General features: G+C 42.5%; 2 protein-coding genes across 2 annotated transcripts in view; one reads left to right on the forward strand and one right to left on the reverse strand.

Annotated features, from left to right (window-relative positions):
- Positions 1-9,175, forward strand: part of LOC308113484 (membrane-associated guanylate kinase, WW and PDZ domain-containing protein 1-like) — an 80,641-nt gene extending 71,466 nt beyond the window's left edge. The window contains exons 20-25 of the mRNA XM_080469827.1: positions 1,542-1,745; positions 2,969-3,053; positions 3,160-3,211; positions 4,166-4,309; positions 4,421-4,559; positions 5,969-9,175. Coding sequence (XP_080325953.1) covers positions 1,542-1,745; positions 2,969-3,053; positions 3,160-3,211; positions 4,166-4,309; positions 4,421-4,559; positions 5,969-7,074 — 1,730 coding nt within the window. The 3' untranslated portion in view covers positions 7,075-9,175. The remainder of the gene's footprint in view (positions 1-1,541; positions 1,746-2,968; positions 3,054-3,159; positions 3,212-4,165; positions 4,310-4,420; positions 4,560-5,968) is intronic.
- A 1,623-nt stretch (positions 9,176-10,798) lies between these two features.
- LOC308113510 (rhodopsin) lies at positions 10,799-12,305 on the reverse strand. The gene has a single exon (XM_080469866.1). The coding sequence runs from the start codon at positions 12,212-12,214 to the stop codon at positions 11,150-11,152; it is 1,065 nt and encodes a 354-aa protein (XP_080325992.1). The 5' UTR covers positions 12,215-12,305; the 3' UTR covers positions 10,799-11,149.
- Between the last annotated feature and the right edge of the window lie 562 nt (positions 12,306-12,867).

Here is a 12,867-nt window from a genome sequence, read left to right on the forward strand (position 1 = left end):
CAGGATCAGGCTGGCTGCAGCGTTATTACAAGCACCATCATCACAGATTCATGTGCACAGCAACATTCATTCAGCATGTAATTGAAGTCTACTCGGCACAGTCCATAGCTGTCCATACCGTTTATGTGTCACAGCACAACAGCAGAATTGCATGTATTAAAATTGTTCAAGCATCGATGAGGAATCGTACATGTCGTCCTTGAACAAATTTGGTATTAACCTCCAAGTGATGGATTTCCAACACAAATGTCGTACCAAGGACTCTGGTGTAGTTAGCCATTATGATGATGTACTGTGTGGTGTCACAGGTGAAATGCATCAAGATTGGATGATTTGTTAGGTGTGCTGACTGACCTGAGAACCGTTCATACGTCCCATGAGCATATGGTGTTGGACCACTAAATGCAATGCAAGAAATAATGTGTTATTTATAATGACACCTGTGACAGCAGTGCCAGCCAACAACCTCGTCTGAACATCCACTAGTCTTTTCAGGTTCCTGTTTTTGTTGCTGCTTCTCTCTGCGCTCTCCTCCTCAGCTCCATCACGCTCCTCTTGGGAGTATGAGATGAATGGACTTTTTACTTTTATGCACTGATCAGGAATTGTGCTGTAGCAACCTGCACTCACATTTTTCTAATATATTCTAACGATGTGGGACATAAAATGGAAAGCTTATATTGTCAGAACAGTATATATATATACACACACATATATGAGATGCGGTATCAACTGATTCGATACATAAGGGATGCATAAACCATTGTGCTCTCCAGCGTTGCCCATCCCCCTCTCTTTCCATCCCACAATGACCTAGGGTTGCCATGGTGCTTAACAGATTGGGTATTAAATCCTCGCCACACCCCATAATGTCCCATATCTCATTAGTTAGACGGAGTGACGGGATACAAGTGTATTTTTCAGTCAAGACAGTGAGAGAGTGACTATGAAGTGATGTAATAAATATGGATGATGCAAAAGATGCTGGGTAGGGAGGAGCACAGCTGAATGGAGTGAGATGGAAGGAGCGTAAGGAGAGCTGCAGCTCCCTGGGGTCTGTTCAGAGCCTCTGTGTAAACACGATGTGCAGTATCGAGCAGTGTCACTGTGGTGCCACTTGGATTTCTTGCAGCACTTGTATTTCATTACTTGAACTGGCATAATCTGCCCATCTCATTTTTTGAGTCAGTCTCTGCTTAAATATTTGAAAATTTAAGAAATGCATGTTTATTAATATCATTTGATTGAGACACAATATTCATCCGTGTGTCACCTGCTTCACGTTCCAGTGATCCACATGTCAGATCATGGTTGTGAGAGGACATGTGCACACAACAGGTTGCAATTCTATGAACAAATTAAGGGAAAGCTGATTTGGATGATTAATCTTTCTTCTTTATCTTTCTTTCTGTTCTCTTTTTCAAAATTTATCTCTTCTTTTTTAAATCACTAATCAACATCACCAATCAACAAAATCAACACGCACTTTCTCAAATTCCCAAAATATACACGCAACCGAACATGTACGTTTACACAAAAAGCCGGAAATGCTTGTGTGGCCATGCCCCACAAAATAGGACGCATCATCGAGGGCAGCCCAGCGGACCGCTGTGGGAAGCTGAAGGTTGGGGACCGAATACTGGCTGTCAACGCCTGCTCCATCACCAACAAGTCCCACTCAGACATCGTCAACCTGATCAAGGAGGCTGGGAACACGGTCTCACTCAGGATCATCCCGGGTGATGGTAAGACTCTCGGAATCCGGCCTCACATGGCCGTTTCATGATGTACCAGGGAGTGACTTATTCATGGATGTGGTGGGAAGCAATGGGCAGGGATACTTTTCACAAAAAAAAGCACTTTTCATTAGGGTGTGAACCCTCGTATCTCAGAAAGTGAGTCACTAAGTAGGGTTACGGTGAATTTGCCTGGAGAAACTATAATAGCAGTCCTCTCTCTCTCTCTCTCTCTCTCTCTCTCTCTCTCTCTCTCTCTCTCTCTCTCTCTCTCTCTCTCTCTCTCTCTCTCTCTCTCTCTCGCTCTCTGGTTTTTGTTAGTTTGCTTGATACGTTGTCAGTTTGAAAGGATTAAAGACACTGCTCACATTTAATCAAGCACTTCCTGTTGGTAATAATCTCTTCAGCTTAGCCTAGAAAAAAGAAATGCAACTACATAATATCTCAGCAAAAGCAGCTTGTGTGACTCAGACCTCCACATTTTGGCAGAAATATGTCAAGTGCTGAAACAAGGGTGCATGTTGCTGACTGGGCCTTTGGTCAATTAAAAGCCACTGAGCACAGCTGTGTTGCAGCTTTCTCCATAGAGACATAAAATAATGCTTGATTGAAACTAGATGTGAGAGAGGTAGAATCACTCGCAGACACATGTATGTCTAACAAATCTTGAGCATTCAGAAAAAGGGCGATTTTGGGAGCAGAACGTGTTGCTTCAGCAAAATATTTGCATCAGAGTGGTGGGCGACAGAAAGCCATATTTCTTCAAGAAATGAGGGAAGAGTGACTAAGGAGCCCAGAGACGAGTGAGTCAGGCTGATGTTCCTGCTAACCACAGACAGAGCTGCACTCCTGCCAATGTCTTAGGAGATGTTTCCTCTGCTGCACTCTTAACTGTGATCAGAATTAAAAACAAGGTTTACCCCATTAAATTCCTCTCATGTAACAGAAGATGGAAGATGATGAATGTCATCGTTTTTCTTTCTGTACTGCTGTTTTTTTTTTTGTTTTTTTTCCTTTTGTGCAGAGGACTTAGTGTTGTCCCTGAACAAATGGCAAATGACAACATCACAGGCGGTTAGCGTCAGGTTGAGCACAGCCGCCTGTGGGCGGTTCACCGGGCTCCTCTGGACAGTAACATTTTGTTCTCCGGAGTGTCTTTTGATAACACAGCTACAGGCCCAATGCTTTGTTTGCATCCTGTATTAATTTCATCTTGTGTGTCGTCTTCTCAGAATCTTCCAACGCTTCTCTACTGACCAATGCGGAGAAGATCGCTACCATCACCACCACACACACACCTCAGTCCTCAGAGTCCCGGTAGGTCAAGTCAAGCACTCTGATTCTAAGGTATTCAGCAACACTGTGCTTTATTTTCACAATGTCTATAGTAATGAGCTTTTTCTGTTTTTGTTTGACGGAATAGTTCAAAGTCAAAAGGAGCTCCTCCTCCTCCTCCCACACAAACTCAAACACAGGTAAGAATAGATGCTTTTCCCTTTTAGTCATTGATAATCTTGATTTAACATCAGTGGCCAAACCAGCAGAACACAACCACCAGGAGAGCCTCTGATCATCGGCAGGGCCATAACGGACAAAGTCTCTCAAATCCTCTCCTGTAGACTTTGTAACCTCTTGTCAATCAAGCGATCATTCAAACTTTATCTGCTTCGCTTCTTTCATGCAGGGCTTTACACGTTAGCAAGGTGATGATGAAAAAAACAAAATTAAGTGAGGATGTGAAAGCAGGAAATATCAAGAGAACACCATGGATGTACTTGGAGTGAGATAAAAACTTGATTGAAACGGATTTTTAGAAGACGAAAACAAAGTCAAACTCATAAAGTAGCTGTGATAACTACCCCTTCTGTGAATAGAAGAAAGCCTACTTTATTCATCTTTATGGGGAAATTTGTTTTTCCACATTCACACATCCTATTTCTAGGATGCAGTGGACAGTCACATTAGGGTCACGCTCAGGGACAGGGATTCGAACCTGTGAACTTCCAATCTCACGGCCCTGTTTTGTTTATCATGCAGTAACGCATGTAGATATACTACAAAGGAAAGAGATGAGTGCAAGCTGTAATGTGCTTTGAGTTAAAGAGTGTAAGGCCTCTGAATAAAGTCTGCTCGTCTTTTGGAGGGACAACAGTTCTGTCGGGAGCGAACTTCTGATGAGGCCGGCAGGTTTCTGGGTTCAGCCCTTGTGGTGCCCTTGCTTAGTGATCTACACCCTCCTCACAGGCCCATGCACCATTAATTATTCATGCATCCCAGGGTATTGTAGTGCCATTGACATTTTGGGAGTTTTTGTGGGACATCGCTTGATTAGTCCTGAAGTTTGCACTCACCTTTTGACTCCACTATGCACTATGGATTAGTCAGTCTTCTCTGGTAACTTTGTCTTTTTCTCACCTTTATCTCCTCAGGATGCTGAATTTTACTCTGTGGACCTCGAGCGAGACAATAAAGGATTTGGCTTCAGTTTGAGAGGAGGACGGGAGTACAACATGGACCTATATGTGTTGAGACTAGCAGAGGATGGGGCTGCAGTCAGAAATGGAAAGATGAGGGTATGAAACTGATTCTCTCCCTCTATTTACAATCTTGCAAATCACTTCTTCCATGAAAGCCTCAAATTTTCCCCCCTCTCTCTCTCTCTCTCTCTCTCTCTCTCTCTCTAGGTAGGGGACGAGATTCTGGAGATTAATGGTGAGAGCACAAAAAATATGAAGCATTCACGTGCCATTGAACTGATCAAGAATGGGGGACGGAGGGCACGGCTCATCCTTAAACGGGGAGATGGATCAGTACCAGAATATGGTAGGTAAACATGTTGCTGTATTTTACGCTTCTTGTAACTATATCAGCTGATGGTTGTTCTGACTGTACACTTCACAGGCAAGCTGTTATTGTTTATGACAAACATTGAAAGGGAAGACACTTGTGAAACTTTTGTGATTCAAGTTTGTTAGGTGATTTTTTTTCCTCTGTAGGATCTGTATCAGAGATCCTTTAATGCTGAAGAGATGCCCTCATCTGAGAGCTTGGTGCTCTGCTGAAGGATCATTCGTCTCACGATTTTGTGTCACAATATGATTTTTTTCAGTAAAAGTTACCGGGTTCAATTATCTCGCACATTTCCCCCTTTCAGATTGTTTTTGATTGTAACGAGTGTAAATAGTCTTTCACAACAAACCCTTTCTTTTCTATATCAAGGTGCAATGTAAAACAGCCTCTTGTCTGTTTTATTTGCTTTGTCCTCTCTACTCCTCCTTTCTCTCTGATTGTCTCTGTTGCTGGGCTCTTCCTCCTCTCTCCAGCGATGATGGCTCCTCATCTCGCTGTTGGTACAATGAGGAATGACAAGATGGGAGAGCCCTGTTTCTACCTAATGGGCCAAAATCAGACAACGGTTTGTAGCCAAAAGTCTGTCCCAATCCACTCCCACTGTCATTTTATTCCCTCTTTATTGAGTTTCTCTCCAGCTCATCCCTACCTTGCATCCTACCTTTGTGTCTGTTTGCATTTGGTTGTTGTACATTGTGTACATGCTTAATGTCTCGTCGTGCCTGAAAATAAACTTTACTTATTTAACTTCTGTGGATCTGCACATGCACAACCATCCCCACCACCCCTCCCAGCGGTACACCAGATATTTTTGAATGGGACTAATTTAAAGCCATCCCTCTTCACGCTCTGCTGCCATCACAGACCGTCTCTCGTTTGGCAGACCCTCGGCTAAATGCAGTTTTTCAGTTTCTTTTTCTGTTTTTGGGTTTGTTCTTCCAGTTGATGCACATTGAGTTGTTCACCATTGTGTTTGAATGATCTCCTAGGTGCCTGCTGTGTCATTGATAACCCCTGCCCTACACTGGCTGATGTGTTGTACCTGCTGTTGTCGCTGGCATCACCTCGTGTTTCAACCCTGCAGCACTATAGTGAAAATATATTGAAGTGATTTATCACTTCAATGTATTTTACTTGCATAATGGAAAAGCACAGTTCTATACATCCATTTAGATGAGTCTGATTGTTTCTGGGATTTATATAGAGCATATGAATGAGCTCGGATATGCATGATTTCCATAAATCTCTGCATTGACTTTGTGTCACATCAATGCAAGAGCTCGCATAAACCGAAAAAGAAAGTTGTGTCTGCTGAAAGCGATGAATGTAACGTATTTGATGTGAAAATAGTGCTCAGTCAGCTTGTTACTTCTCTCCTGCAGACGGCAGCAGTGACGGGCACCCTTCCACACCCGGGGCACAAAACACTCCGGAAGTGAGAATGCTGCCGCACAATAGCAGATTTCACACCTCATTGGAGTCCAGTTATCCACCAGACCTTCACAAACCATCACGCCAGGAGGAGGCTGCGCGTGGCCGAGACATGGACCGGAACAGGGACAGGGCCGGGTCAGATCAGATGGACTACCAAGGTCGGCAATTTAACCCCCATCTTCATCACCCCTGGAATAACAATCACAGTCAAAGCACCCCCAGGCAACAGTCTCCTGACAACGGTAACAGCAGTAGCGGTGGCAACAAGAAGGGCCGTGGCCGCAAAGTCAAAAAGTCCGAGTCGGAGAGTGGCATCTCGAAACTCCTAAAGACTCTGAGGAAAGACAGCTCAGGGAAAAAGGCTGCAGCTGCTGAGAAACTTAGAGGGCGAGAGCTCTCGAGCAGCAGTTCTACTTTGGATGGGAGGTTTCGCTTGCAGCGTCGCGGCTCCCTCGACCGCTCACCAACCCAAAAGCGCGCCTCTTCCCCTGATCGCCGGCGGGCCAAGTCAATGGACCGCAGGGCCGAGCGAGCGCATCGTGACCACACACCTGAGCGGGACTACGATGACGGAGGGTTCCTCGCAGCCACTCCTGAACGCAAGTTCTACGAGCGAAGGCTCCTCAAGGACTCTCAGACACCTGGGCAAGTCAGGGAGTTGTCAACGCCCGAACGCACCACCAACAACGGGGATTCCTTGTCTTTGTCCAGGGGCCGTACGTATGAAAGAACCACGAAGAACGGCAACCTTTTGAGGGACTCTTCCTCGGAGAGGAGGGAGGAGAGATATTGGACGAACGGGACGACGGAGAGACGATACAGAGTGGAACGGGACTCTTCCCCTGACAGCAATTACAGCCGGGATGAGCTGAACTATGCAGCAGCTCCCAGACTGAAAGACTATTACAGCATGATGAAGAACAACGCTGCACACAACAATGCTGCCTACAACAACACAGGCCATAACAACAACGCAGTAGGCCGCAGCCCGAAGCAGCTCCCTGAGCCCAAGAGAAGGCTGTACAAAGAAAGCCCCAAAGACCTCAGCATCTAGAGCAGAGCAGAGATCCCCCCCTCACCACTCTCTCCTCTATCTGTGCAAACTATGTACCATACACTGGAATTGGATATCTGAGGATACTAACTCTTGTGATTTATTTGGCTGAATGGTTTATTGATTGATTTGATTGACTTAACTACTTGTGATCCCATCCAGAGATTCATAAAAACAGCAGGAGTACAATCCTTCTATCAGTTCATACTGGTTGTTTTGTCATTGTTATTTTGAACATAACAAAGCTTGTTGTACTATAGTAAAGGTATTGTATGTGCCTGCATATGAAATCAGTGATATTGCTTTTTGTAGGCATTTGCTGACTCTAAATATTTGTTCCCTCAGAGGTATGAGACATGCTTCCAGTTGTGGGTGACTAAGCTTCTTTTCAAATGGTTTTTAGATGTTCTCTTTTCAATTTCTGAATTGCTTTACTGAACAAACTATAGCACAAGACACTGATGGTTCGCCAGAACTGTGAAAATCACATTGGACAAGGTGAGGAATCAAATTTTAATAGCCGATTATTAAACCTAATATATGACATTTTTGCATTTGGTCACTATTTATTTTCTCTATTTGGCACATATCTTGAGCAAGATGCATCAAATCTTTAAGAACCGAGGTAGAAAATTGTACCTGGGAAAGCATGCTGTACTTGTTACTTGTACACTATCACTGAAATGTGTTGCACTTCGCCCTGCTTTGCTTAAATACATCCAACCATATGCAAAGTTTAGAAATCAGACAATTGATATTACCGTTGTTTATTTTTTATTTTATTTTATTTTCCTCGCAGTGGGATTACAAAAATATGTCCTCGCTTCCCCTGGAGGAGAGACTGACTCCCTTTCACCTACAAGCAAAACTGTTCTCTGATCCAAATTTTTTTTTCACTAATTTAAGTACTTTAGTTTTAGACAAGACTGCATTTTGCCATAATACCAGCTGAAGCTGCCATACAGTATGATTTTTCGGAAATGCCAAAATGAAAAAAAAAATTAAACAAAGTCAGATAAATGTGTAAATTGTCCCTGTGCAAGATGCATGTGTAAATTAAAACCTAGTTTAACCACTTTATCTGATTGGTCTGAAGGAGATTAAGCGATGAGGAAGATGCACTGTAAAGCCACAGTGATTGTTCGCCCATTTTGTTATAACCCACCTTTTTTTTTTTTCCCACCGACCTCCTTTTTGGGTCCTCACACAAAAAGCTGCTGTGGTTTGTTGTGTTGGTAACATGTGGAGAGTCCCGGTACAGGAGACAACCGATCTGCCATGCTGAGCCATGCCGTCATGCCACTGGAGTCTGACCGCTGCTTTTTAATGTGTTTTGTGTGTATTCTCTGTTTTATGTTTCATTTTAAAACTAAAAATATATCGGATGAACCACAACAAATGCATTGTTTGATCACTGTTGTCGCCATGGTACTGTATTTAACAAAAAACAAACAAAAAAACAACTGAAAAAACACATTTAAAAGTTAACATGTTGGCCATCACCTGTAAAGAAATTTTACAATGTAACTCCTAGAAACCTGTCGAGGAATAAAATGTTGCCTTTTTTCTTGTATAAAAGAGAAATCTATGAAAAAGCCTCAGCAGTGAGGAATGTGATATTGTGTTTATATCTCTGAAATGGACCTGATGATTTATGGGAAATGTGTTGATTTACTCCGGATCAGGTATGTAAAGACATTTTAACAATGAAAGACTGTATTTGATCAATCATAAACTGTTTGATGGTTTGAATCTCTCTTGATGGTTAGCCTGCCTTTGTATTATAAAGCACTTGTATGCAGTCTGTGTTCTTCAAGCATTATTTCTTGCAATGTGCTCCAGACATAATGCTGTCTCTGTGTTGATAAAAGCAGTACATGTATATGGGCCAATCTTTTTTATATAACTATGCATATATAAATACTACATTGTTCATAGCTTTATTTGACCCATGAAGCTATACATAACATTAGTCAAAGTACAAGTAGATGTGGACTTATCCAGCTTCTTTCCTTGAGATGGATTACAATGTATATGTAGCTATCAAAAGAAGTCTGTGAATGCTATTTTTATTATCAAATAAAGTTTTCCATACAAATTCAAAAGGATTTTTATATTTCTACCCAGTCCAACGTCTCAGGAGAGGCTTTTTTTAGTTTGTTCCCTCTTTGATTAAGTCACTCTGGTGTGTCAGATTTGAAGACTGGAGAAAAACACATTTTTTTACAAAAACGGCACACACATGTCTGCACGTTTACAAAGAAATTTGCCTTCAACATTGTATGCATCGTCTACTTTAAGACACATTTCACCTTCTTTGTACGTCACATCACAGTGAGGCACAGTCATGAAAGAGTATAGAGCTTCACACCTCGTGGTACAGATTTTATATTATTCTACTGATCTCTTCCAGATGTACTCCCACACTTGTGTAGATTATAATCACAGGTCATTGAAACGATGAGTCTTTAGATAAATATTATTTTACTTTAATATTTTAAAGCTGCTTTATGCAACCACAGCAAGTGAAGCTCTCCCTAATTTACTCCCAGACTCAGCAGAGAAAGACAAAAAAAAGTGTTTTCCCCCTCAGCTCTCTGCTGGAGCTCGTCTTCAGACTGCTCAGCGGGAATTTCTTTATTCTACAAAAGATCCTCTGGTATTATGGTTGCCATAGCGACACATGAAGGTCATTACAGGAGGTAATCGTGACGCGGTATATTTCTTCCTCCAAGTCAAACACACCTCACTCATTATTTGAGTTTGGAATGTTTGTCTTAGAAATGTAAATGAGTGGAGAAACAGCCTGAACTCCAAGAACGTTCCTGTAAAGCAAAACCGAAAGGATATTGAATTGGTTTATACACAATGAAGAACAAAGGAGTTATTAATGTAACTACATTTCCTGTTTTAGTGCTGCTGAGGTCACTTCAGTGATAAGTGGGAAACAAACCTTCAGAGTTACTGAACAAAATTCTAAATCTGAAAAACGTCGGATCTTATTAATCCTCCTACTTATTCCTTTTATCACTGACGTAGTAGAACGTGTGCATAGAAGTCCAAAAGTGATATATATCGTAGTATTAATAGTTCAATTAGTTTCAGTTAAAGAATCTATTAATGTATGAAATATTTTATAATGTCATACAACTACAGTTGTGTTGATGAAGTACATCCCTTTCTTGGTGTTCAAGACTTTAGGATATTCACAAGTACACATAACCACCACTGTTGTCCCCACAAAAACTATATAGTCCATTGAACACTGAATGTGCTCATTTACAGTAAAGTCTTGTCCAGTCGTCTATTGACATTGGCTTTACCTCAACATCTATATTTGTGTAACCTTTGCATCCCCTGTTCATCCAGATTAGTGTTATCCAGCAAATCTTTGTTGACCTTCAAGTAATATGAGTCATTTCCATCGTCAGATAAGTTGGGTGTTGTGTCATGTGTACATTCATTCCTGATTAATAATACCATAATCCCTATATTAGGACAAGTGCAAGTCCAAGGTGACCTGTGATTGTAATGAGATTACAGCAGCAATGTAAAAGAAGCCCACACACTTCTTTGAAAGTTTTATATGTTGCTTTAAATGTTTTGACTCGAGACATAAATGCATTCTGAATAGGTCATTCACGTTTATTCATTTGAATGAATTTACTACGTACAAATATGCATCCTGCCACCCAAATAGTAAGTAAAACATAAACAGAATGAGTCATTTGCAAAGTGCGTTTTATTTTACGTTGCCTTGATTACATGCCTCTACATTCAAAAATAAGCCAGTATCATATAGGATCCAACTGTGGAAGATTAACATTTTTCCCTTTCTTCTCGGAGAAAAAAAAAAAAATCTCATAGATTGTTAAGTTGGATATTCTGTACATACAGGAACAACTCTGTAATGGGCTTGACCTTTCCTGCAACTGTCTTTAGGTTGAACCAACTCATTTGTAAAAATACAAAAAGGACGTTATTTCTGTAGACATTAGCCTTCAGTCGTTTCCCTGGGGAAGCAGAAGTCTTCTTCTTGGATAGTGGATCGCGGAGCCTTCGTTTGGTGGCCCTTTTATGCAGGAGACACAGAGCTGGAGGAGACAGAGGAGGCCTCGGTCTTGGAGGCAGTAGTGGATGCTCCTTCCTCCTCCTCAAAGGGGTTCTTCCCGCAGCACAAGGTGGTGATCATGCAGTGGCGGAACTGCTTGTTCATGCAGATGTAGATCATTGGGTTATAGATGGAAGAACTCTTGGCAAAGAAGGCTGGGACGGTCATGAAGAGCGGTCCAAATTCAGAGCCCTGATGTGTGAAAATGTACCAGGCCACACTAGCATATGGCAACCAACATACCAGGAAACCAATGACCATGATAACGACCATGCGGGTGACTTCCCTCTCGGCCCTCTGGGTGGTCTCAGACTCCTGCTGGGCGGCAGCAGCCTCTTTGACAGCACAGAGCAGACGGCCGTAGCAGAAGCCAACGATAACCATAGGGATGCAGAAGTGGCAAACGAACATGTAGACGACGAAGGACTCATTGTTGAATCCCTCTGCACGAGTGTAGTAGTCGACTCCACATGAGCACTGCATGCCCTCAGGGATGTAACGGGACCAGCCGACGAGCGGGGGCACGGCGCAAGCAGAGGCCATTATCCAGGTGAAGGCCAAACCCATAATAGCGTGGTTCTCCCCGAAGCGGAAGTTGCTGATGGGCTTGCAGACGACCACCCACCTTTCAATAGCCAGAACAACCAGTGACCAGAGGCCGATCTCACCACCGAGGGTAGCAAAGAATCCTTCTATATTGCAGCCAAGGCGACCAAGGACAAAGTAGCCGTGCATGGAGGTGTACATCGTTGTGGTGAATCCTCCGAACACCATGAAGAGGTCGGCCACCGCGAGGTTCAGCAGGATGTAGTTTAGAGGGGTTCGCAGCTTCTTGTGTTCGAGGGTGACGTACAGAGTGAGGAAGTTGATGGGGAAGCCAAAAAGGATGAGGAAAAACATGTAGGCGCCCAGAGCAGCATAAGCTGCTGGATTGACAAGGTAGTACTGAGGGTATTCATAAGGACTCCGGACAACACCAGTGGTGTTCTGCATAGGGATGTAAAAATATGGTCCCTCTGTGCCGTTCATGGTTGCGGCTAGCGGTTGCGATCAGCCCTTCGGTGGTGATTCTTCTGGCTGCGTGGAAGAGCGATGGAGAGGGACCTTGCTACAAATGGACTCAGGTGGCCACAGTCCGGCTTATAAAAGGCACACCTTGGATTATCATTTTCCAAATCCGTCAGCACAAATTGATTTAGGACACAGTTAATATCTAATCCAGCCATCACTGCAAACATAATTGACCACTCATCAAGATATTAAGGTTACACCTGCTTATGCCTATCAAGGTGCTACTCAATGACTCTTTATTTTGAACCATTATAACAACATGGCATCTTGTGAAATATATAAATATCACTTTGATATGTGTACAGTTTAGATGTATTTTACGTTCATTTTTGGGGGGTTTCTTCAAATAAAGCGTTACGTCAGGTAACAAGCAAAAAGCTTACATTTGACAGGACGTTTTTCTTTTTTTTAATAATTCGCTTAAATATATTTGTTCCGTTTGAGACAGTTCACCTTTGGTCACATTTAAACATCATTTTTAATGAGTCTCTTCCTTCAGCTAGAAGTCTTTCAAAGCCCCTGGTACAGCTTCTTTCCCAAGATATCAAATCACTTTATACCAAAGACACCTTCTCATATTCTCAAATATTTATCACAAAATATATATATTT

This window comes from Lipophrys pholis (assembly GCF_963383615.2).
Source record: "Lipophrys pholis genome assembly, chromosome: 8".
Lineage (NCBI taxonomy): Eukaryota > Metazoa > Chordata > Actinopteri > Blenniiformes > Blenniidae > Lipophrys > Lipophrys pholis.

Coding starts and splice junctions, on each gene's coding strand:
- LOC308113510 (XM_080469866.1), bottom strand. CDS start 12,214: ATGAACGGCACAGAGGGACCATATTTTTACATCCCTATGCAGAACACC.